This window comes from Anomalospiza imberbis, chromosome 7 (assembly GCF_031753505.1).
Source record: "Anomalospiza imberbis isolate Cuckoo-Finch-1a 21T00152 chromosome 7, ASM3175350v1, whole genome shotgun sequence".
Lineage (NCBI taxonomy): Eukaryota > Metazoa > Chordata > Aves > Passeriformes > Viduidae > Anomalospiza > Anomalospiza imberbis.
The window spans coordinates 15,738,329-15,763,983 of record NC_089687.1 but is presented as its reverse complement, the minus strand read 5'-3'; the positions used below and the strand labels follow the sequence as shown (position 1 = coordinate 15,763,983).

The window sequence follows — 25,655 nt, the reverse complement described above, 5'->3', positions numbered from 1 at the left end:
GAACTCCCTTAGTGATTTGCTTCTGTAGGAAGATGACTGGAAAACACTGGAAAAATCTGGTCCCCTCTATTGGAAACCGCCTTCATCACCTGCCTGGGCTGTTCTATACTGATGGTCATTCTTCTCTCTTGGGTGAAGCACCTTGAACCTTCCCACTTCAGCCCAGAACTGTGTGCAGTGGTCTGCAGGGTGAAGATGTCCCTCATGGGGCAGTAGGGGGCCATGCACTAGAATATGCAAGGCTGGAGCTCAGCAGGCTCAAACACTGAGGAAACATGAGTCTTTGGTGGGACTGGGACATATCCCATTGGTGGATCAGAGAGGATGGCTCATGGAAGAGAAGTTTGGAATACCCAGACCTCGGGGAGCCAAGCCCTCACTGGCAGCTGGCTCTGGAAGCTCAGCAGTGGCCATGGGGAAAGGAGGTGTCCTGCATGCGCTCTGTGCAGCAATGTGGTTGTTAGGACAGCTGCCCAGTGGCTGCTTCCTAGTGAGGGAAGCATGGGGACACTGTTTTTCATAACCACAGGCACACTGGTGCCTTGCCTGTGGCTCCCAGACATTCAGCAGAGAAGCCACAGAGCAGATCTTGAACACTGGTATTGAACTGGGAGCCAGCTGGCCCCAAGAGGAAAATGAGATGCTGCAAGCAGGATGCCTGTGCCCAGGAGCTGCCTGCACCCAGAGTGTGCTGCCTGCAGCCCAAAGCACCCCTCCAGCACAGCACTTGTACCCCAACTGTGCCACCTGCAGACTGACAAAGATCAAGGAATCTTATCTTTTCCTCTGTAAGTCCCAGGGTCACCAGCTCACACGGGGTCTCTACAGAACCAAAGAGCACTGGGCATTGTGCTGGGAGTCTCAGCCTAAGTGTGCTGGCATTACTGGTATGCTCTTTCACAATGCTATTCCTGTAAATGGCTGGCAAGGCAAGAGCAAGCTGCAGTCTTTGCAGATCCAGGATGCCCAGAGCCTGGTGCCTCGCTGGAGGATGTGATATGTCCTTGGGGGGAATGACCCTGCCCTGCATCGCTTCTCTGCATCATCAAACACACCCTGTCCCCACTGTGGTCCCCTTATGGGGGAGTCGTATCCTAGGATCCTGCTGTTGCAGAGCAGGTGGTCTGGGATTGGCAAGCAGGGGGTGAAAGGGCCAGTGCAGTGTGGTGAGAGCTTCCGTGGTGAGTCAGTCATCACCCCAGGCAGCCCTGAGATCACAGGCATCTTCAAAGCAGCCCCTGGGAGGTGGGAAGCCATTGTCACTTACCAAGTGCTGGAGGATGATAGATGTGCAGAGCTCCACTGCCCTGAGTAGCATAACCTTAGGGACATAGGGTTTTGGCCAGCCTGGGAGGGAGGGGAACCTCGTGGGGTCTAATTAATTCTTAGGGTAATGGCCAAAAGGCAAAAGTCTTGGGTATTTGGGAAAAGGGCCTTGATACTGGAGATGGATATTGGAGATAGAAAAGTAGGATCTCAGGAGGAAAAATGAATTGCTGGAGCATGCCCAGAATAAACTTGCCCCATGGGAACAACATTGCTTTCATGCCTCACAGGGCAAGCCTGGGTGCCCCAAAGCCCAAGCTGAGATCCTATTCCCTGCAAGAACACCAGCCCAATATCTCTGCTGCTGGGAGCCACTGTGGTGACCTTGTGTCTTGCTGTCCCTTCTGTGCTGGCAGACAGAGCCGTGAAGGTGCCGCAAGGTCACTGAAGCTCCTATACTTCCTTCCAGCACCTGCAGCGTTCTCCTCCTCTCCTCACCTGCTTCCAGAAGCAAGGACCCCATCTACATGGTCCCTTCTGGAGGGGAAAAGCCAGCCCTCCCATCCAGGGGTGGTGAAGGGCAGAGCATCTGTCCCAGCTGATCCAGCTCCAGCTGCGTGCGTGAGTGTTATGAAATGAGGACACGGACCACTCCCTGCTGGACCCAGGGTGCTCGCTTCCTTCCAGCCTGGTATTTTCCTCCTTTAGTTGGTTTTTTTTTTTTTTAATTCACTTCTATTTTTTTTTGTGTAGCCCCAAGGGGTGCACAGCCGTGGGAGGAGCAGGGAAGTTATCAGCCAGGAGACAGCAGCAGCATGATTCCCTGCCTGGCCCCTGCAGGCTGCTGCAGCCAGATAGGTGCCCTCCCCACCACCACAGCAACCTGCCACTTGTGGACCCCCAGTGCCTGGCCCACCCATGCTGCCTTCCCCTCTCCCTACTCTCCAGCCCCATCGTCCCTCCCCAGGAGTGTGGGAGACAGTGGGGCAGCTTCCAGCCCCAGCATGGGGGCAACAGCCAGGATTCCCATGGGATGGATGGGGTCTAGCATGCATCCAACTGGGCAGAAGCTTCCCAGCAGCCACCTTGCAAGTGTCTGGGATGCCTGCGGTGGGTCCCCACCTCCTACCAGTCTGCAAACAGCTCATAGGACAGTTATTATGGGATAGCCGGAGAGCACCTGAGAGAAAGTCTCACACAAGTAGGTCAGCAGCACCGAGGGTCCACCTCCATCCTTCTGTCCCCCTAGAGGAATGGAGAGCCCTTGGCAGCAGCAAGAGCAGGGTGCTGCATCCTGAAATACCCTATGCTGTCTCAAATCCACTTTTATTCACAATCAGAAAATAACTTACCATATAATAACACAGACACACACAGCACAGCCCCGGGCACCCGCCCCTCCGGCCACGAAGCCCAAACCAGCCCAGAGGTGAGAGGTGAGCCCCAGCAGTGGGGAGCTGTGCCCCTTCTCCATCCCATGGGGTGCTCCAACCCCATCCTGCTCCGAGCACAACCTCGCATGTGGTTGGAGGAACTTGTGCACAGTGCTAGTGTGTGTGTCCCCCCCCACTTCCCTCCCACCCTGGGCTCCCCATGCCCTGCTGTGTCCACGACCCCATCCTGGTCCATACCGCTGGGTGCCAGCGGGCAGTCCCCCACCCCCACGCCCACCCTCCGCCCCCCCGAGTGGTGCTGGTGTCGGCGGTCTGTACAGCATGGCCGTGGGCTCCCCGGAGCTGGGAGCCTTGGTGCTCTCATGTGGGGCTGGGGGGCAGCGGGCAGCCCTGCCCTTCCCGGGTGACGACAAAGTGCTGATTTCGGAGGGTGCTGAGCATGTCCTCTCCTGCTCCCTCGGAGCGGAGGGAAGCGGGTATCGCGGCTCCACCTCCCCCCCAGCGCCAATCCCCGTCTCCCTCCCCTGCCGCAGGCAGGCGTGCTTGTCCCTGGCACCCTGGCGTGGGCACCCATCCCTGCCTGGCTACTTGCAGACGCTGACCCACTCGGTGATGCGGCACTCCTCGCAGGCCACGAAGCAGCACCAGTGGAACTTGCAGTTGCAGCGCTCGCTGCGTGTCTGCCGCAGGATGTTGTGCCCGCGGCCGCAGCACAGGCTTTCACAGTTGTCCATGCCCGGGCTGGTCTTGTTGCACAGGCGCCCTTGAGTGCCCAAGGAGTCCAGGGCCGGTTCTTTCTCGCAGAAGTCGGGTGACTTCTCAAAGTAAACCAGCTCGCTGATGCCAGCCCGGCGGCGATGCCGAGCGTGGCCCGGCTCCAGCTGCCCGGCATTCCGGTTGTGCGGCCGGATTAGGGTGGCCCCATAGAAGCGGTCCTTGAGCAGTGACCCCACCAGGCGAAACTCAGGCGTCACCTGCCAGCATGTCTTCAGCTGGCAGCTCCCTGAGGTACCGTGGCATTTGCACTTTCTCCTCATGTTGTCCATCACCACCTGGGCGGGGAAGGAAGGACAGAGGAGTTAGCATGAAGGAGACACATTTTGGGGACTGGAGGAGCCACAATGGAGCTCTGTGTGGGCTGGCACTACGGGAACATCAAGGGCTGGCACGAGTAGCCATCAAAGCTCTGGAACTGCAAAGCCAGCAAGGCTGCACCCTGTTGCTGTGCCCGGTGCAACTCATGTCCCACACCCTGTCCCTTCCCATCCTGGTAATACCAACTGGCTTTTATGTTTCATCAAGGGATTGGCACCTAAAGGAGAGGGTGAGCTCTTTGAGCACAGGGAGGAGAAGGAGCCTGGATCTCACCTCCCACTGTTGCTTGGCTCCAGCAGCATCAACCGGATCCTAACCCCAGTTAAAAGCCAACATCGTGCATGGCTGCATCTGTGCAGCCATACTGGGACCTCCCCAGTGCAAGGGTCTCCCACGCACCTCACCAGGCAGTAGCACTGCAAGTGGGGCAGGTGGGAGGGATGCTTTCCCTTCCTTTCCCGTCCCCAAAACCTTAATCCCATAAAGCCCCAGTTCTGGGAGTCCTAGGAGCAGCTCTGCTTTTAACTCTGGCCTGCTCTCCTTCAGCCAACCTGGCCACAGTACCAGGGGGCTGAGGTGCTGCCTCCCAACACCACCCAAATTCCAAGCAGGGATCACATCCCTGACTTACGGTTTGTAGAGGCTGCAGTGCGGCCAGTGCTATACATCCACCCCCGTCAAGGGCCGGGGTGCATGGGCTGGGCTCTGGCTGTAGTTTGGGCCGCGCTGAAAGCACAGCTCGTGCAGGGGTCAGAGACCAGTGTGGGGTTCCTTGGACTCCCTGGGCAAGGCTGCTGAGTCCCCAGGCTGCATGCTGGGATCCCTTACATCCCCCATCCCTGTAAGGGATACTGCAGTGGCCAAGCCAAGAGAAACAGCTCATGCCCATCAATCTCCAGGGGTACAACATGGCCACACTTCCCCACACAGCCTGGAAAGACAGTTTATAATGTCCATTGCTCTGTCCCAACAGGGATTCCCTGCTGAGTTGTGTGCCCCCATATCCATGTGCTCACACAGGCTTCAACAAGTTCCCTTCCCATGCAGACACCCAAACCTCATCAGGAGTTCAGATGGGGCTTGCAGACTATCACAGGCTGATCCCCATGCCCAGGGCCCTGCTCCAGGGCTTGTGGGGGGATTCCAGAGAACACCTGTCCCTGTGAAAGGTGCTGTCCTACAATGCCAGTCCTGCACATCTACCTAGCTTCATGCCTGCCACATATTGCCTATTTCTGCCCCCTCCCTGGGAGGGACACATGTGACAGGAGTGCCTTGTTTAGGTAGGGGTGGGTAGGTTTTATTCCTTGTTTTCTTGTTTTTGAGTAAATCTCCAAGTTGCTAAGCAGTTATGGTAATGAAGGCAGGCCAGGGAAACATGCCTGGAGCTTAGGGCACATGGCGGAGAGGTCTGGGCTGAGCTGGAGTTTGGCTTTCATCCTGCTGAGAGTCCTGCTCCTGCTGGGAAGAGCCTCCACCTCACAGTAATGAGCTACCTGGCCTCTCCACCATGTCCTGGGTGTGACACTAGCTGCTTGCCACTGTACTTGTCACTATCCTTGGGAACACACTGGCACTGGGACCCGATCCTTTCCCACATTCCCTGTCTGCTGGCTTGGCTGGACCAGGGAAAATCTGCATACAGGGCTGTGGCTGGCAGGCTCGCTACTAGGATGGAGGGGACAGTGGAGTGACAGCTGGACAGGGGTTCATTTGGGCCTACAACTGGTCACAGCAGGGGCTGGAGAAGGTGTCAAGCGTGGCCATCTCCATCACCCAAGCCATCACTGCTGAACATCCCGAGCCCCAGCACCACAACACCCATCCACCCCTGACCAGCAATGGCTGATGGTCTTTCCCTGCTGCACAGGCAGCACAGAGGGGACAGGACCCTGACAGAGCTGGGAGATGCAAGAAGGGCCCATCTGAGTCCTGGCCCCATGCTTTTGTCATTGAATTTTCTCCATGCACCCTTACCCATCCTTTCCCTGTTTCATAGACACCCAAGTTCTACACATGCCTGGACTCGCTGGTGCTTTCTTTCACACATTCCCAGCTCCTCCCAGGCACGCTCATAAGAACTTTATCGTAGGTCTTTGTTGTGAGGGTAATGGGTAGTTCCTGGCTTCCTTTCATCCTCTCTTGCTCTCTGATCTGGTGAGTTAGGAGGACCTGTAAAGTCTCTTTCACACTTCTGCTGCTCCTTGCTGGGGAGCTTGCTGCCTGCCAGGGATGCAGAACACCCACCTCAGTCTTGAGTTGGACCAAGCAATGATTATCACAGGGCTTCCTATTCCTCAGGAGCAAGGTCACCACTGCCACTATCAGAGGATGCTGCACATGCCTTGCAGCTGCAATCCCCTGCCCAGCTTCATAGCTGGATGTAAAAAGGAAAAAATCAGTGTGTTTCTGCCTGGTTTCAAACTAGGGACCTTCCACGTGTCAGGTGAACATGATACCCACTATACTAGAGAAACCACATCTGATGGCACCTGGATGCCACCATTCACGGAATTGTCACCTCCCTCCAGCATTGTAGGGTCTGAGCCGGGAGACAGGCTTACCCACACACACAGCACCCGTGGGATACACAGGAACCACAGAGAGGATGCTCAGAATCAGTGAGATGCTGGAGAGCTCTGGGTGCTGCAGCTTCTTGGTGCATGGAGAGGGATGGTGCATGGCAGGGCATGGCATGAGCCATGCACGTCCACATCACCGCTCTGCTAATGAGGTTCAAGCCTCAGGACTTGGAGGGGAGGACCACAGAGCTGCTGCAACGAGCACAGCTATTCCTTTCCTGGGAAATCTCAGGAGATTGCTCCTTACTACAGCAGAAAAATTGCTCCTAATATTAAGTGGTGCTTGGGTGGGTGTGGGACCCACAGCATTGCTATAAGAGCAGGTGGGAAGTTGGAGAACCTATCCCCAGTGAGAGCCCATCTCCAGGACCAGCCCTGGCAGTAAGCATGGCACCAACAGACACAGACCAGGCACAGCATCATCTCCTTGTTCCAATGCCTGGCACCCACAGCTCCCACACATGGGCTCACACCCTCATCTCAACAAAGTCCCTGAGCTGGGCACCCTGTCCAGGCATTGCTTCCCCACCTGCACAGGTACTATTCCCTGCTTTATTCCTTTAGTCTTCTTCTGCCTCTTCTTCTAGCTCCCAGGCTTCTTTCATCTGTCCAGTTCTTGTCTCTGAAGCCACCAAGAGCTGACATTGCCAGTCTTGTGCCTGCCTGCCCTCAGGGACAAGCAGACCCCAGGCATTTTCACTGTTACTAGATCCCACAGGAAATGTTTCGTGACATCCTGCCAGAGCAAATATTCCTCTCTCATCTCCCCTTCCTTCTGCAGGCTGTGAGGTTCCCCTTGGGAAATAGGGAACACAGACCACAGGTTTCTGAACACTGCCAAGAGTCCTAGAGATCCAGGGCATGGAGAGGTGTAGGGGAATCAGGATGAGCTCTGGAGTCAGAACTGGAACAGGGGTCTTGCCCAGATTGGGCCAGAGCAGTCTGTAGAGGATTTAGCTGCCTAACACTGAGTGAGCTTTCACCACACACAAGCAAACAAAGCTAAACAAATAAAAAGCTTTGGTATTCCCCAGGCATTTACAGCTTGGCCAGACTGGGGTGGCTTCTCCAGAGTGGTAAAGCTCAGTTCCAGCATCACTGTAACCCACACATTAAGGCCCTGCTCTGCAGCATCCTCACCTCACAGCCGGCTTCAAACATGCTCAAAGCAAGAGGCACATCCAAATGTCTGAGCCATCCCAAGGAAACATTCCTTGTGGAAATCTGACCTTTAATTATTTATTCCTGCAGCCACTACACATCCCTTGGCACTGCCCTGGAAGCATGTGGCTGGGGTCTTGGGGACATGTGTCCTGTTGGATTCAATGGATGTGATCTCTCAGGCACCTGCTGTGAGCAAAAGCAGGCAGGGAAATGCAGCCATCCTCCCAGCCCCTCCTGCCTGCATGCTTCTTGTCTCCAGTGTCAGGCTGCTTTCTGTCAGCTTCCAGACAGAATGAGCTACTAATTAGTACCTTTAACGAGACCTGACATCATAAGAACGGTGGGGAGGCTGTCCTGCTTGCCTGAACAGGCTCCAGCACACTGCTCGAGATGGGGGACAAGGCTGTGGGCTGTCACCTCTGCTCCCAAGGGCATGCTGTGTTTCCCAGCTGGTATAGGAGCCCACTGCCTAACTCAATCTCATTCACATCTGCCTCCTTGGGGCACTGGCTCCCTTTCTGGAGGCAGAGACATGTCTGGGTGCTGCAGAATCTGTGCTGTGTCCCCATGATGCTGGTGACTTTCTCCTCCCTGTCTTTAGCTTACCGCCACTGCAGCTGACCAACACCAGTTCACCCAGTTCCTGAGAGGCAGGAGCCAGAATCATTGTTGTGCCACCCCAGTAGCACCACTGCAGCACAGGCAGGTGACAGTGGCCTGGGACAGCATCCCTTGGCAAGGCCACAGCAGCAATTGCTCCCAGCAAGTGTTTGACCGGCATATCCTCACAGCCCTGTCCTGCTAAGGGCATCACTGCCTTTGTTCTGGGCAAGACTGGGGAGAGGGGGTGCCGTGGGGGCAATCCCAGACTCACAAATGGTTCCACAGCAGCCAGCACGAGTCCCTCACAGCCTTCCTACACATGTCCTGGAGACCCTGTTCCCGCCCTGGGGACCCCACAACTGTCACCAGCGCCCCACTCACCTGCCGGCCCACGCGGTTGTTGTGCAGCCGCATACGGGAGTGGATATCCCTGTAGGTTTCCCGGGAATCGAGGAAATCCTTGGAAAACTTCTCTCCATAGTCCACATCAGGGCTGCACCCTCCCCATTCCCAGGAGTCCTGGAGGCCAGGGGTCTCCGCCGGCATGTGCTCCATGTGCACCCCGTGCACCATGCCTTTGCCGCGGTTCATGGCTTCCAGCTGGAGACGATGCAGCTTGCGCCGGAAAGCCTCCTCATCGCCACGGCGCTTCTGGTCGCAGCCGCAGGCCTGCAGCTTGCCAAGAGCACAGGCGTTGGACACGGCGTGCACCACGCCGGCGGCCGCTATTGCGTACGCAAAGGCGCTCTCCCGAAAGCCTGCAAGGAAGGAGAGACTGGGGCTCAGGCTGGGTGGTGTGACCCCCGTGAGGGGCTGGATGAGTTCATCATCACACTGGGGTGTAGGGATTTGGAGGTTCAGCTTGTGACTTGCTTTTTCCTGATGCACCAGCTCCCACATAGGCCATGAGTGAATCGCCACTCTCTGCTTTCCAGCCCCATCCCCACCAGGACACACTGCTGCCCTTAGGCCAGCCCTGCCCTAGCTGGGACCCCAGCTTCCACCATCACCCTGCTCTCACATCACTCCAGAAGATGCCACCACAGCACTGCTCAGGCATCAGCATCGTGGCTCTGGTGGGAAAGGCAATCCCTCCTCCCCTCTCCACTCAGAGTTTCCTACTATACTAAATATAACACTGGCTGAGAGATATTTCTGCTGAAGATTGGGCCACTTCTGCTTACTCACAGGGTGCAGATTAGGCAGTAAAAAGAGCAGGCTGCACTGCCTGTCCAGCCCCATTCATCTGCTCATATGCCTTCCCACCCTGAACCCTGCCAGGTCTCACAAGAAGCTCTAAATGTGACACCAGGCTGGAAAAAAATGATGATCCCTAGTCAGAGCATGCAGTGACCACACCATGCACTGCCAGAGCTGGCAGCTGGTTGTCATTAAACACTAGGGAGTGAGGACATCCACAAGTGTCATTAGCTGGGGACAGGGCAGATGGGGACAGGGACAGGTCTCATAGAAGGGGCTTCATCGGGCTCCATGTGGCTGTGAGCAGGGGATACCTGAGAATCTCTTGGCTTCACTGAAGCCAGGTAAGGACCCTCTCCTCCCTGGGAGTTTCTATTCTATTTGAAGTGCAAAGTAATATTTTTGTTTGTGGTTCCCAGGTCAGGCGGGGAGCCTGCAGTGCCCTTTGCTTTGGTGCACACTGACTGGCCCCAGCATGAGGCAAGGATGGAGCGAATGCCAGATTTTGTACCGTGGCGTCACATGTGAATAAATAAATAGCTGGAGTTCCCAGCTTCTCTCCCTCTGTTGGACATGAGCAGTTTGGCTTTGACACAGCTGAACAGACAACAGGTTTTGGGGTGTTTTCTTTACCAAATCCATGCCATCAAACACGAGCCTTGGGTGAGCACCCCAAAGCTCTGCCAGCTCCCTGCCTGTGCCACAGAGTCAGGAGAAGTAAGAGTGCAAGCGCTGCTGTCGCCTGTCCTTGGCAGATCTCCCCATCACGCATGTCTCCTCCGCGGTTCGCTGCCGCCCGCTGAGCAAACGCTATGATCTTATTAAAGGAAAATGAAATGCAGCCCGGAAACCTGCATTTAAAGTCGTGCTGCTCTTTTGTGTGTTAATTTGACACTGGTGCATTTAAAAAATTAACGAGGCACTGCTTAAAAGCCAGCAGGAGCCTCTCCCAGCTTCCCCTTGGTGTGGGACAAGCTTGCTCTCAGCCTGCCTCTTTCCATGCACAAGTTGAACAACATTTTTCAGTGGGCAGGTAATGGGGCTGCTGGTGCGTACACTGTGCCGTGCAGCCTCCCCAGGGAGAGTGCTGGCAGGCAGTGCCTGCAACACACCCACAGCGCTGCTGGAGCATGAAGGCCCACATCTGGGGAACTTCAGTCCCCAGGTGAGCAGTGGAGGACAGAGAACCAGCACAGAAAGGTCTCCTGGATTCCCTCCCTGTGTCAGTTCTCTGATCCCGCCATCTGGGCCAGCTTCAGCCCTTCATATGCCAAACCTAGGCACAGCCCAGTTTGTCACTGTCACCCTGTTGGGCATCCCTAGGTCCTTGCACAGCCAGCGCCTGGGGACAAGGGAAGAAAACCCTTCACCCAGCACAACACTCTCCTCTCAGCCCTGCCTCTTTCTCACACATTTCTCCAGTCTAAAAAATAATTTCTGGTGTGGCATGTCCTTAAAATCTCTTCTGGAGCCCAGACACAAGCTCTACCCCACCCAGTCCGTCTAGCAAGCCCGTGTCCTTAGAGGTAAGGAGGTCAGCTTAGTTGGGCACCCTCCATGGCTGGGAAACCCATGGGTTAAAGCCCCAGTCCTCCTTCTTCCTCTAGTGCTCTCCAAGTACATGTGAGCTGATGATGTATGGGTCCTTGTGTCTGGAGCTGCCATTCCCCAGGCTGTGGGCAGGGGACAGACTGGTCCCCAAGACATGACATCACAGCATTCAGGAAGTCTTGTTCCCATCTCATCATGGTCCTTTCCCTGCTCAGATCACTCTGCCTGGCCCCACCATTCTTCCCTGCCTTCTCCCCTTCTTCCCTCACCTGCTGTCATGGGGAGCTGTGAGCAAAGGGGAGGAGGGGTCAGGGCATCACTGGGATCACAGCAGCCATGCTGGTACAGTTTTGCTAGGAGGTTCAGTTTACATTCCTTGCTCTACCCAGCTACACCAGAGACAGAGGATTGAAGCAATGCAACGAGCCGCATGGCTGCAACCACCACCTGCCTCCTGGGCTCAGCAAGGGTGGAAGCTTCCAGGAACCCAGCTGAGAGTGGCATGTGGTGGCCAGCCCTGAGCCCTTTGGTGGAAGGCTCACCAGCTACCCCAGCCACCTAAGACTTCAGCAGTGTTTTTTGAGTCACCATATCCCTCCAGAGACCACAGAAGAGGTGTAGCTGTGGGAGGGATAAGAAGTAATGCATCCTGCATGGAAGAGAGAAAGGAGGACACAGTCCTGACCCCCACCACCGGCATCGAGCCTGCTGTGTACTTTAAGACCATGCTAGGCAAGGAGGACAGGTCTGAAATCTCTTCCTCGGGTCAAATCCCAAAGCAGCTTTCTTAGGAGGGAAAGTTTTCCCTGTCAAGCTGTGCCTAAGAGATGGGAGGTCATTTAGCAAGACCCTAAGTCCCAGCAGGACTGGTTCCACCATGGATGCTGCAGTTACTCCATCTTTCATGCAGATGTGCGATGAAGGCTACAGGGCTGGCTCAGGCACAGCTCCAGGCTCTGCAGTCTGTAGACCAGGGCGAGCTGGAGGCATGGCCTTCCTCCCACAGCTCACCATCACATCCAGGCAGCAACTCCCTCCCAGCACTCATCACTGCGATGTCTGGGTGGCACTGAGGGAGCCAGCAGGACAGCCTCATATAGGCCCAGCCTAGGGTACCCCAGGGATGCTCAGCTGTCCCCTTCATGGCAATACCCCCCAGGAGTGGGGTGTAGCTCCAGGAGGTGTGGGCACATTGCCCCAGCCCTGATATAAGGCAGAGGAGAACTTCTCCCTCCACCTCCTGCGAGGCCTGCTGAGACGGCCAGTCCCAACATGCTGCCTCTCCCCCAGCCCCGCTCCCTCCCCTCCCCTCTCCCTAATTAAACTGCAGGTGAACCTGCCAGGGTCTGGCCCAGCACCAGGCATTAAATGCCTCCCTACAGATCCCAACTTGCCTCCCTGCACCTTCTTGAGCGTGCCAGGGACAGCCCGCAGCCTTCGCTCTTGTCCGCCCACGGCACTCAGAGAGCAGCCCTTGCTGCTGTGCAGGCTGCAGGGAGCCGAGCTCAGCCCCACATCGCCAGGAATCCTGCCTGGCCCCAGGGTCTCACTTGCACCTTCAGTGGGGAGATGGTCCAGGGAATGAGGGAACCCACAGGGATGAAGCCAAGCATCCACAGTACCCGCATGTGCTTCAGGGCCAGGTGGGCAAAGCCCTTGGTTTGCCTGGGGGTACATAAAACCCTGCCAGCAGCCCAGCTGCAGGTGCGCCAGGCCAGGCGCTGCGGTCTGCGGGCACCAGAGCTTGGCTGGGGCTCTGCAGAGCTGGGTGCCGGGGTCCTGAGCTTGGCAGCATCTCCCTGGATAGCTGTAACAGCACCTGCCTCCCTCAGCACTCAGCAAAGCTTCCCCAGGCTCCATTTCACAGCTGGCTGGGCCCCAGCACCTGGTGTTTCCATCCTTGCAGGGAGTTCCCCACTCCCTGCTAGAAGAAATCAAGTTCTGGCCATGGCCATGCCAACCCCTTGTCACCAGTGAGCCCTTCTAAGGTGGGCATAGGACATGGAACCATCACCCATCTCTCCAAAGGCTGCAGGAACCAAGAGTCATGTCCCCTCCAACCACGAGCCTTTGAAGGCCTTCAAGGACATCCACCTCCTCCGTGGGGGGTCCTAATTTTTTCAGAGCTCCATGTAGATGGGGCTGAGGTTGGGATGAGCAAAGAGGAATAGTCAGTCCCATAGCACACCTCAGACAGCCCCTGCCCAGAAGCCAGACAGTCCCAGCCCTGATGGCATTGTACCCAGCCATGGGTGCACACATACTGGACAAGGACCAAGGCTCAGTGACACACCACCATCTGCAACTTGGTTTTTGTCAGGCAACCAGGCATGGGTCAGCCCACCCGAGCCACACAGTGCCTGGCAGCCCACAAATGCTGTGGTATAATATACCACAATATACAGGCCATCCTCTCCAGTGGGGTGGACACAATCGTGCTGCTCACCCTTGGAGCAGGAGCAGGGGACCTATTTCCACTGCTGGTGTAGATGCAGCCACCTGCCTCGACCTCCCTGCTCCATCTCCCTACCTCTCCTGAGGCCAGAAGATAATGTCTCTCTCAGCCAGGCAAGCACATGGAGGGAGAGGGAGGTACAGCAGAGAAGGATGAGACCAGGGACAGCACTGGAGATTCCTGGCAGAAGTGACAGTGCCAGAGAATGGGCAGGAAGGTGGTGAGCACATAGGCAGCCAGCTGGGGAGCCAGGGAAGACTGGCAAAGGATTCCCAATAGCACTGTTGAGCCTGGCTTAACATGGAGGGGACATGGGCCAAGGAGAATGGGGTTGCAGATGGCACTGGAGACTCAACAGAGGTTACAAAGGACATCTCATACCCCAGGGATGCAGCATCAAAAGACCAGACTTGAAAAACCCACATACCATGGCGGTGTCTCTGTGAGAGTAGGGATGGTAAACTCATAGGCATCCTCCTTGCCCTCCACTAACCTGCTGTTTTGCCTCACAGCCACTGTTTCCCGTGCCCCAGGGATGGCAGCATCTTCCAGGTCTGTGCTCTGCCCAGGATGCTAGCAGCATCCCTGTCTCCAGCTATGCTGCTCTGAAGCCACCCCAGACTCCCAGCCCTGTCCAATTTGAAGCCTCTCCTTCCTGTCTCCCCAGAGCTTGTAGTCAAACTTCTGGGATCAGCTCAGCAGGATGAGGAGATGAGCACTCATCTCCCATTGTCTTCTTCTCTGACGCCAGGGGAGGAGGTCCCTGGCACCACTGAGTGCCTGGATACTGGGCAGTGTGGGACGGGCACCATGGGACAGCTTGGAACAGTGTTGCATCCTGTCCGGCTCATGCCCATACTGGAGAAGATGTGAGAGATGCAGGAGGACAGGACAGAGTTGGGGAGCGAAGCCAAGCGGGGAGAGCGGGAGGGAGAAGCCAGCTACAAATAATTTAAAGTGGGATTCACGCACGGCTGAACTGATGGCAGAAGAAGTGGGAAAAGGAATGAAAGATTAAAGGGGTCTGTCACTTCGGGTTACAAACAATGATCCTACAAGCACGCTGCGTTCCCAGGCACGGCAAGGATGGGGCAGGGCGCAGAGTAGAGACCTGGTCCCTGGTGGTCAGACGCATTAAAGTCTGCAGCATGGAGCCTGCACCCCTCACTTCTAGCACTCGCCTCTCCTCCAGCACTGGGCTCCTGAGATGCAACCCCTCTCTGATGGCTGTGCCTGTAACAGATGGAAGGCAAAGCTCACAGCTCCAGCACTGCTACTGAGGGACATGAGTGGGTTCAAAGTGGGATAGGGCTCCAGTATGAAGGCCTGCTCCATGCCAGAATGGCTCCAAGCAACTACATGCGATAGCTTGGGTGCTTGGGGCTCATGCTGCAACCTCTGCTGCCAAAACAGGAGTGCCATGAGATGCCTGCCTGCTCTGATGCTCCAGCCCTACCTCCATCCTGCCCTGCTGCTGGATGTTGTGTCTCCATTCCAGAGAATGGGATCCCACCAATGCTGAGAGCCTGGGCTGAACCATTTCCAATAGCTCAAGATGGAGGGCAGGAGTCCAGGGTCTGTGAGAGTCGCCACATCCATCGGTCACAGCCCTGACAGCAGGAAAGGCTGCAGGAACATCTGAGACACAAGTGAGGTGCAAGGCACTGGGGCCACCAGCAGACAAGGTGGGCTGAGGGAGGGATGCAGGTCAATGCTCTCTGCTGCTGGTGCTTCTCTCCCAGCCTGGTGGTACCCCGAGCAAGGAAGCTTGCCTGGGTGTGTGAGCAACTTGAGCCAGCAAGTCAGTGTCTCCTGCTGCCCGAGGAGACTAGAAGTGAACCACATTCCTCAGAGGACCTGGAAATACCTTGATGCTTATCAGGGCTGACACTCCCCACCCTTCCTGCCAGGCCCTAACCTGGGCACTGCTCACAGAGGGAAGAGATGCTGCCCTTCTCCAGGAACTAAGGTCCTGAGAGGGACCAGAGCTGCTCCATGGCAGGACCACAGCCCTGATGCCACACATGCTCCAAGCTAGCATTCCATCCAGTGAGGCTGTCGAAGCTGCCCTGGACACCTTTGGACACCAAAAACCTTCTGTGATCCCCTCTCCAGCCTTCTCCCCACTTGCTACAGCTGCCTGTGGGCTCCTGCCACCACATCCCCTCAATGACATGTAAGCCTCAAGCTGCCAACCTCTCCTCTTTGAGACTCTCCTCATAGTGCCAGGGAAAGAAGATGTAGGATGTGGAAGGATGTTTGAAGAAGAGTTGGATGGTTGGAAGGTTGAACTCTCCATTGGGCATCAGGCTGAGTGGCTCATGAAGCATGTATGTGAGCAGTTTCTTAGGTATTTTTCACCTTTCTTGGGAGCTGGAGGAGTGGTATTTGTGCTGGGCACCCGGCCTGCCCTCAGCACCCTGACTGCCGGCCACTGGCACCACTTTGTCCTTCCTGACCATGGTCTGTGGCAACGGGCACTTAGAAACATGCTGAGGCACGGGTTCCAAGAAAGGGTACTTGGTTGAAAAGATACATTCAAGTCCTCTAGAAAATCCCATCAGGTCACAATCCTAATTTGCACCACGCAGGCCAGCCGCTCTGATACAGGCAGAGCCAGACATGACTGCGAGGGAGATGAGATCCTGGCACCAGGATCCTTGGCAGAATGTGGAGAGCTATGAGAGTTGTCTCAGCAGTGCACCTGGGGGCTCTGTGGGCAGGTGAGCTCCCAGGACAGCCTGTATTCCTGTCCCCTCTGCCATCATGCTTTAGGGTCCCACAAAACTGTGACCCCTTAGCTCTCTGCACTGGAAAACCAACACAAGGGCAGAACACCAGGGTGACAGGCTCACAGAGCTACGTCCCACTAGTTAGGGGCATTTCAGCTCATCACAACACACTAAAACACCATCCCCAGAGCAGAACTGAGTCAAGATATTCAACTATATCCACCAAACCAAATCCCAGAGCATGGCATCCACCTTCACACCCACCAACTATGCTGCACACCCATGGTACTGCTCCAAACACCAGCCTACACCACATGGGGAGAAGATGCCAGAAAGCAGGAGGGCCTGGAAAGAGTCTCAGGTGCAGCTGGAGCTGGTCAGGGAGAAGCAGCTCAGGACAAGGGCCAGTGCAGGCACAAAGGTGCATGGAGCAGCTTTCCCATACTGCACTGCTCCTTCGTCTGGCAGACTGAAACATTTGTCTGCCTTCATCCATGGGGATGCTGAAGAGCTTGCCTCATCATCCCCTGGGCCAGGGAAGAGCTGTTCAGGGGCCCAGGGGGAACCCATGAGGGCTCCAGAGAGAAACTGCTGGATAGTGGGACAGGAGGGGAAGCGTCCAACCCTTACCTCTGCTGAAGATGATGCTCTCATATGGAATCTTGTTCTTGGTCTCAAGGCTGGAGCAATTCCAGCGCTGGTCCCGGAACTGGTGCTGGCACTCATGGATGGCAATCTGGATACCCTGGATGGCTGAGGCAGTGACGTCAGGGTGGCGCACACACACCTCCAGCTGCCGCCGTGTCAGCCCCGGCAGGGTCAGGCACACCGTGTTGGCATTCAACACTGGCTCTGATGGCAGCTTCAGGCCCAGGATCTCATTGGAGCAGGAGCTGGGATGGAAAAGAACACCCTTGAGCTCAGAGCAAGCAATGTGTCAACTACTTGGTTTTCCATTCAAGGAAGGGGAAAAGTCTGTGGGGGACACATATAGGGAAGGGAGATGATCCCAAATCCACACGGTGCCCGTTGCTTATAGGGAAGGCTGGAAAAACCCTGTACTCATCCAGGCAGAGAAAACCCGCAGCACCAGGGCTGCAATCGCCTCCAACAACATAAGTACAGTACAGACACCCTGGCAGCCTTTGCCCAGCAGCAGCCAAATCTGCCCATCCTGCCCCTGGAGCCCAGCATCTCCCAGGCTTGCACTCTCTCTGTGTGCTCCACCAGGGATCTCCCACATTGGCTATGCAGTACAGACTCTTAGCACACAATGCCCCAACTCGTCTTCCACAGAAAGCATGGGCTTCCCCCTGGGATAACTGAGAGACCCTGGGGCAGAAGGACCATTCCAGGTCTGCCTCCACATCTGTGTTGCTGGTTGATCCCCTCCCTGCATCTCCTGTATCCCCCCAGCACTGCTGGTCCTTATAAGGGAGGTAAAGGGAGTGATCAGCCTTTTCTTTTCAGCTCAGCTGTGAAATATGGAGCCAAGCAGTGTGCAAACTATCCTAAAGCTCCCAGCAACAATCCCAAGTCCACTGTCACATCCTAGCCCCACTGAACCAGATACCTGTGGCCACAGAAGCAGCAAATGGATGGGTACAAGGAGAGGCACGTGGTCCATGGCAGGGGTACAGGTACTTACACAAATAGAGATGTGACCTGGGGAAATGGGGAAGTAGATGGAGTGTGTGGAGATGGGATGTGAGATGTGGGATGTGGGAGACAAAGCATGTCCAGAAAGACATGCCTGGAGCTAATATGGTCGTACACATGACAGACAAATCTGGAGAAGGAGACAGTAGGAAGGGTTTGCCCAACTCCAGGGAATGGCTTGAAGGACTCTTGGGATAAACAGTGTCCAAGTGGATGACCCACAAAGCAAGCAGCAGACAGTGGGACGCCCAGCAGCATCCAGCATCTTGCAGTATGGTCCACTAGGAGCTCAGCACCACCCCACTGCTTCTTCAGGAGAGCTTGGTCCCTGCTGGGAGCTCTCCCCAGGGAAGTCTCTCCCTGTTTTCTGGGACAGGCAAGAGCTGGGTCCCTGGGAGAAGCAAGGAGCCCAAAGCCCTTTGAACTTTGATTACAGAAACAAGACTTGGAGGAGGATACTGGAAGAAGGACTGCAGCTGCCAGGTCTTGGGGAGAAGGGTTACTCCCCCTTTGTTCCCTCAAACCCTGTAAGCCTGGTGCAGGTACGTGGACAGAAGCAGCTGTCAGGGGATGAGGTTCCCAGCTCAGCGCTCACCCAGCTCTGGAGGGAGGGTCCAGCCCCAGCGTCTCTGCTGAATTACAGCTTGCTCAGGGCAGAGGGAGAACTGTCAGGATCAGGTTGCTGCTTTCTCCAGCTTCCCAAGCACTTCCATGGGTAGTATATGAATATATATATATATATATATATATATATATTATACCCATCCCAGCACTTCCAGGGGTAGTATATGAATATATATATATATATTATACCCATCCCAGCACTTCCATGGGTAGTATATGAATATATATATATATTATACCCATCCCAGCACTTCCAGGGGTAGTATATGAATATGCCCCAGTACAAATCCACAGTGACTCCAATAGGGAGAGTCGAGGTGGAGCAGAGAAGAGAGACAAAGGGAGTGCATCCTTCCAAAACCCCTACACAGGAGGGAAAATCTTCTTCCCAGCTTCCTGCACTCATTCTCACTGTCAAGCAAGCCCTGGCTGACAAAAGATGCATAGCAGGACGTAGCTACCACCATCTCCAACCCCAGGTGCTCCTGCCCCGAACACCGCAACGACTTTGTTCCTTTCGTGTCCTGAGCCTGACAGAGCGTCTGCCATCTTTTCCCAGGGCATCCCGGGATGGGGGCGATGATACGGTCTTTCTCCCGATTGCACTGCAGGGAAACTGAGGCAGGGGCTGCGGAGAGTAGAGGGAAGGTCCTTCTGCCTCTCGCTCCACCCTGGGCTCAGGAGGGCCAGGGACCGGCAAGAAGCTGTCACTGTCACACTTCTTAGGAGGATACAGCGCTCCCCCCAGCTCTCTTCCCCCTTTAAATCTGGATTTAAACTTGATTTCACGGTGACAGGCCCCCAGGTCACAGGCTGCAGCGGCTGCTGCTTTAATTAATACAAGTCCCAACGTTAACAAATTATATTTAAAGGGGCTGGAGGGAGGGGGAAGGGCGGGGGACACCCCCCCCGACTCGTACCAGCACCAGGATTAACCCCCGGCTGCCTGCAGCGCACAAGTTTGGGAGCGGGCAGAGGGAAGGCGAAGACGGACAGGGATGGGGAATTCGGGGGTTCGCTTTCTGTAAAGCAGGTGGCCCCTCTTACCCCTGTAGCATTTAGGACTGGCGGAGCCAGGGAGAGGACGCAGGGGGATCCAGTAGGCACCGACCCCAACGACAGCGCCATCCCAGCCGGCATTCCCCCGTCCTCCGCGGGCGAGCGGGGAAACTGAGGCAGTCCGGGCGGGCGCTGGAGCGTCTGTGGCCGGGGAGGAAGGGGGACAGCCTCCTGGAGCGGGAGAAGCTGCGCATCCCACCGGCGTTCCGTCGGGACGAGGGAAGGCGGAGGGGGGCTGCAGCCCTGACAGCCCCTTGAACGGGGGGCCGCAACCGTGCGGGGCCGGGCTGGGGCGGCGGGACCCCCCCAGGAGCCCCCTGGGCAGACCGCCCCCGGTGCGGGGCTGGGCGCGGCGGCTTCCCGGCGCCCTCCCCGTGGGGCCGGGGCTCTCAGCGGCGGGGTTGGGGATGAAGGGGTGCAGCTCCTACCTGGGTACCCAGAGGCTGAGCAGCAGCGAGCAGAGTCCGTGGGCCAGGGCCGGGCGCATCTTCGCTGGGGCAGCGGCTGTGCGGGCTGCGGGCGGGCGGGCGCCTTTGGGGCAGGGGCGGCGGGGCTCGGCGCTGCTCTCTGCCCGCTTTGTTTGTTGTGGGTTGTTTGCTTGTTTGTGTTTTCCCCTCTCCTCCCTCTCACTGGCTCCCTGCGCGCCGGGGCTCGGCTCGCCGGGGCGGCTCTGCCATCCTCCCGGGATGCGCCCCCCGCCTCCCGCCGCCCCGGCGCCCTCCGAGCCCGGCGAGGGCTGCGCGCCCCCCGCCCTGCCCGCCGCCGCCCCGCCGCGCACAGCCCCCCGGCTCAGCCCCCCATGGCGGGACGTGCCGGGGGGCCGGGGGGAGCCTCGGCCCGCGGGGTGCGCTCCCCCGCCGCTCCCCAGGGCGCCCCGGGGCTCCGGAGCCGCGGCGGGCGTGGGCAGGGCTCGCCGGGCTCGCGGCTCCGCGGCTCCCGCGGGGCCCGCAGGCACATGGGGAGCCGCGGCCCCCCCGCCGACCCCCGCCGCCGGTGTCGCCGGGCCTCCGGCGGAGCGAGCAGGGTCGCGGCCGGAGCGCCCCAGGAGCGCTGGGCGCGGAGCGGCGGCGGCAGCGGCTCTGCCTGGGATCGCGCTGCGCCGAGCATTACTCAGCGCCCGGAGCCCGAGTCCCGACACGTCCAGACAGGAGCCCGCGGGGGAAGGACGGGGCAGAGGGTGGCAGCGGGGCGGGGAGCCGGCGTGTCGCACGCAGCCTACCGGAGAGGGAGCGGGCGGCGGGGGGGGCGACCGGGCACGGGCGGCAGAAGAGTGGGCGCGGGGCTGGGGGGGAAAACAGCGTGGGGTGGGCGCAGCGTGGGTGAATGGGCACGGTGTGTGAGGTAAGCGTGCACAGCGCGGAGAAGTGTGTGTGGTGGGAATGCTCAGCGCGGAGGAGTGTGCGGAGGGTGCAGGGTAAGTATTCGTGGTGTAGGGTGAGCATGTGCGGCGTGGATCTGGAGCGCGGGGAGAACTGAGTGTACGTGGCCCGTGGGCATGTGTGCACGGTGTGGGGGACTGTGCGTGGGGTGGGAGGTGAGCGTGCATGGAATGGGACCATATTCGTGGGGACTTGGGGAACTGAACGCTGCTGTGAGGAATGTGCTCAGGGCATGGGGGAAAGGTGCTGTGGGCGTGGGGTTTAGTGGTGTGCACAAGGAAGCAGAGTGCGCGGAGTATGGTGAATGTGCGTGGCGTGGGATAAGCATACACTAGGTGTGGAGTGAATGTGCTCAGCGTGAGAGTGCACCAAGTGTGGGTGAGGGCACAGGGTGTGGGGTGATTGTGCATGGCTTGGTTGAGTGTGTCTGGGACAAGGGTAAGTGTGCACAGCCTGCATGAGTAGGGGGGACTCTTGTACCTGAGCACGGTGAGCTGGCAGTGTACAGGTAAATGTGCATGGCAGGGGTGAGGGTGCAGGGGGTGTGATGTGTGTACAGTGTGGGGCAGGGCATGGGGGGTGTGAGCAGGCACTGGGTATGGCATAAGGGTGCATGTCATGGGGTGAGTGTGCATGGAGTACAGAGAAAGTGTGAGTGGTGAGCGTTAGCATGTGTGGAGTGTTGAGGGTATGTCTGTTCTCAATCCTAATGCCTGTGTGCACTGGGTGTGGGGTTAGGATCCTGTGCATGGGGTATAAAGCAAGTGTGTGCAATGTGGTCAAGTGTGGACTGTGTGGATTGAATGTGATTGAGGCATAGGGTGAATAGGCAGGGTATGAGGGCATGGGTAAGTGTTAATGGGGATGGAGAGAGTGCAGGGTGTGGGGTGTGTGGGGAGTGAGCAGACAGGAAATACATGGGGCATGGAGTGAGTGAACACGGGGAGAAAGCTGTGCATAGCATGGAGGAAGAGTGGGGGCGAGTGTCCCTGTGGCTTGGGGTGTGCAGGGGATGCTGGAGGTTCACAGAGGTATCAGGGTGTGCACAGGGGGACTGGGGGTGCTGGCACGAGCTATGGTTGTGCAGGAAGGCATTCCCAATGGTGCGAGGCGTGTGGGTGCCTGTCAGTGTGCACAGGAGTATGAGTGTGAGTGGCACATGCTGGGGGTGTGACTGTGTGTGTGGGCATGGAGAATGGCCATGTACATCCCATATGCCAGCCCCCTTTTGGGTTCCCCCAGCCCAATGCCAGGAGAGCAGTGCTGCAGGGCCAGTGCTTGTGGAGAAGTTATGGATGTAGTTCTGCCTTCCGTCAACAGGGCCACCAAGTACTCCCAGCCTCAGCCCAGGAGCTCTCCCATGTTGAACACCCAATTTTTGCCCACCAGTTTAGTTCTTGGGCATCTTTTGTCACCCCTTACCTTCATGGAGTTCCAGTGGGCAGGGTATCTTTCATCTGGAAACTGTGCAGTAGCCTTGCAGGTTATCCCTGTGTCTCCCTGCTGCTTCCCTGGGGACAGGAGGGTCACCCTAGAAAAGCGCAGGCTCACTGGGCTTGCAGCAAATGCAATTTGCCCCAACCCAGCCTCTTCCCAGTCATGGGGATATTTGATGTCCCCTTAGTTTGGGTGCCCACTGTGGGGCTAGGGACCTCTACTTGGGTGCTGGGGATGGGGACGGCAGGCAGTACCCTTTCAGGCCCCCACTATCCCCAGCCACCACAGCCCGCCCCAGGCTGGTGTTTGGGCCATAAACCGCTGCCCAGCAGGTGGCAAGCCACTCTCCACCAGGTGGGCACTGTGTATCTCCCCATCAGCACAGCAGCACTGACAGGGGCTACCTTCTCTGCTTGTGTGATGGTTCCTGTTTGCACCAGAGAGGAAAATGCGCTTCCTTTGGGAAATGAGCTGCAATGTGGGGGTGAGCCCTGAGATTATGCTGGTTCCCCCTGGGTCCAGCGGTGTGGCATCACCACTGAGGTTTCTTTTGTAGTCCTGAGGTTGCTGGCTATTCTTCTGTCCCCAGCTCTGCTCCTGAGTGGGCTTAACCTGTGTGCAGGTATCCTTCAACTACCCTTCAACTTCCTTGCCCACACAGTTTATCAAGAGGCAAGGGTGCAGAACCTTCTATCCCTCTGGCAAGGACCTGAGAATACAGAGAGGTTCCTGGCACAGCATCACCTGGCATTCATCACTTCCTCCATAGCTGCTGCCCTCCTGGATCCCCTAGCACCCAGCAAGTGATGTTCAGTGTTCCACACCACAGGAGTTTGGGAATGATGTCAGGACACCCTTTAGTCACCTGCCACCAAAGGAGGCAGAGGTACAGACTGGTGATGAGAGGTGTGGTGTAAAGGTTGGGCAGAACACACCACCAGACTTGTGGACATGACAAAAAATGGTCCCTAATACAGAAGCCATTGCTCCCACCCTCTCCACTTCCTCTCACACAAGACCTGGCTCCTGTCTTGAGTTTCCCCTTTACATCCTGGAACAGACTGTGCAGGCAGAGATAGGGCAGAGGAACAGCCTCCAGTTTCAGGCAGCTTTCTGGCTCAGGTGTCCTCAGCAGGCCCTCAGCACCCCTTTCTTTCTTGGGCCACCCCAGGGATTACACCCAGGCATGTGCAGTCCTCAGCCTGGACCCACCAGAGATCCCCTGGTGAAAGCAGGACACCTTCCCACCAGAAGTGCCCTCCCTGTGGGAAGGGACCCTTCCTTCCAGGCTTCAGGAGCACAGGTGTTTGTATGTTCGTTAGGATCCTGTGCACAAAATAAATGCCAAGGAAAATCAGAGAAGAAGTGCTTTCATCCTTTCATAATCACTTCCAAGAGCAGCTGTCTCACACTCCTGCTGACTTGGGGAGGAGAGCAGCCACTGCGTCCCAGTCTCAGTGCTTACAGCGGGGGCAGGCAGGGGGGGGACCTGTTTCCTCATGTCCCAGCAATGTCCTAGGGCTGAAGAGGAGCCAGGTGAGCCTTTTGCTTTGCCCTTTCTCCTGCATCACACCAGCAAAGCCCTTAAGCACAACATTAGACACCTGTTGTGGTCCGGGGAACTGGGGGGCTAAGGACAGGACCTGGCCCTTCTGAGCAGGGATAGGTGTAGGCAGGCATGTGAGGCTGGTGGAGGGTGCTTTGGTCCTGATGGGACCATCAAAGCTCAGGGCAAAAAGCTGAGCTTTCTGAGAGCACTGCATCTGTTCTTGTCATTACTATAGGCCCCCAGTTGGGAATGCAGCATCAGTGGGTCATGGGACCTGTCACCTCCAAATTTCTGTCCCATCTCCAGCACTGTTCAGCAGCCCCACACTCTGCAGAGACTAGGAAGGGGTGCAGGATGTTGTCAGAGCTGGAATGAAGGTGGTTGCTCCCTAGAGCCAGCACACAAAAGGTGATGGGGAAGTAGCTGGTGCAGTGCACTTTGGGAATATCCTTGGAGCTCCTCTGCCCAGACCAAAGCACTCAGGCAGGTCCCTTCCTTCAGCAGATTACATGATACCCCAGGATGTGCTTTGTGCAAGGGACTGGAGAAGCATCCATACCTCTTCCTCTCCGTCATCCCTTCCCTCCATCCTTCTATCTCTCTGTCTCTCCATCCCTCTTGCCATCCTTCCATCTCTTACACTGCACATCCTCCTGCCCAGCCCTCAGGCTGCCTGCACTTTGCCTGCTTTGTTTCCCCTCCCTTGTGCAGGAGCAGGTCCTGCCAGCACCCACGCCACAGGCTCCACACCCCTGGGAGAATGGGGCTGGCTCTCCTGTTGTCATCTCCATCAGAACTCCTTTCCAGCACCTCAGCACTCAGCCCATAACTTGCTGGCTCTGTTCCCCCCTTTCCTCCTTGCATATGGCCTCCTCCAGCCCCTTCTTCCTTGTGATTAGCAACTTCCAAGGCCTATGTCCTGGACAGTCATGCAGCTTCTCTGAGGTTCTGCAATGTCCAAGGATGACCCACTAGAAATCTATGGCAGGAAAAGACAGGGGTTGAGACCTCTGTGTGTATCATGCTGCTCCTGCTTGTTCTTACAAACTGTCTGTGGGCCCACAGATGTGACCAGAAAACAGCACAGGGAGAGGACAGCCTGCTCTGGACAAGCACAATCCTGGCCATGCTGCAGCCTTGGAGGGGCTGATGGCTCTGGGACCACCAGAGCCAGCCAGTATGTGTGTGCAGGTGTGGGAAGATGAGGCAGCTCTGATGACACAGAGTGGGGCTGAAGGGGTGCAGGCGGAGCTTTGGGGAATTTTAAAGTGAGAGGAAGCTTGGACGAGGAGAAGGAGGAGGAAGGGAAGGTTTGCCAAGAGCCCATGCAGCCATCCACTTACCCAGCTTTTGACATCCTGAAGCACAGCTCTCCTCACTCCCCTACCCGGCAGCACCCATGGGACTGGAGCGACAGCTACATGAGTCAGGGCTGGGTGTGGGGTCAGGGTGACCCTGCCTTTTGTGGCAGCATTAGTCACCATGCCAAACTTCCCCAGCCCAGCAGCGCTGGAGCCCCCAGCATCACTGCCTTCTTGCTGGCTCATACCCCACAGCCTGCCCGAGTTTGCTTGATGTGACTCAGGACCAACCACATGGCCACTGGTCTGGCCCGGCCAGTCCTCCCAGCTGCCCAGGGCTGGGGCGCTGGCAGAGCCCGGGGCAGTGGCTGAGTGCCAGCACCAGCACTCAGCCACGCTGCCCTCACGTCAGGGTGGGAAGGCAGGACCTGGCTGCCTCTGGCCATCCCTGGAGCATCCTTGCAGTGAGGCAGATCTTCCCTCTTCATCTTCCTCCCAGCACCTGGCAGAGGGTGCCTCAATCACTGCAGGGTGCAAGGAAGGGGTTGAAGCCCTGCTGTGGATACCATCCCGTGGGGCTGGAGCAAGCCCCCATGCCCATTGCC

The 25,655-nt window shown here is 57.1% G+C and overlaps 1 protein-coding gene across 1 annotated transcript; it reads right to left on the bottom strand.

Moving 5' to 3' along the window:
- Positions 1-1,969: 1,969 nt before the first annotated feature.
- Positions 1,970-20,616, bottom strand: WNT10A (Wnt family member 10A). The gene is made up of 4 exons (XM_068195570.1): positions 19,813-20,616; positions 16,673-16,935; positions 8,486-8,862; positions 1,970-3,712 (listed from the first exon to the last, which is right to left on the bottom strand). The coding sequence occupies exons 1-4, from the start codon at positions 19,869-19,871 to the stop codon at positions 3,245-3,247; spliced, it is 1,167 nt and encodes a 388-aa protein (XP_068051671.1). The 5' UTR covers positions 19,872-20,616; the 3' UTR covers positions 1,970-3,244.
- Positions 20,617-25,655: the final 5,039 nt, after the last annotated feature.

Excerpts from the sequence above, each read along its gene's own strand:
- WNT10A (XM_068195570.1), bottom strand. The coding sequence starts at position 19,871 with ATGCGCCCGGCCCTGGCCCACGGACTCTGCTCGCTGCTGCTCAGCCTC. Across the intron at positions 16,936-19,812 it reads CTCAGCCTCTGGGTACCCAG|CTCCTGCTCCAATGAGATCC; the intron begins GTAGGAGCTGCA and ends TTTCCATCCCAG. Across the intron at positions 8,863-16,672 it reads GAGCATCATCTTCAGCAGAG|GCTTTCGGGAGAGCGCCTTT; the intron begins GTAAGGGTTGGA and ends CCTTCCTTGCAG.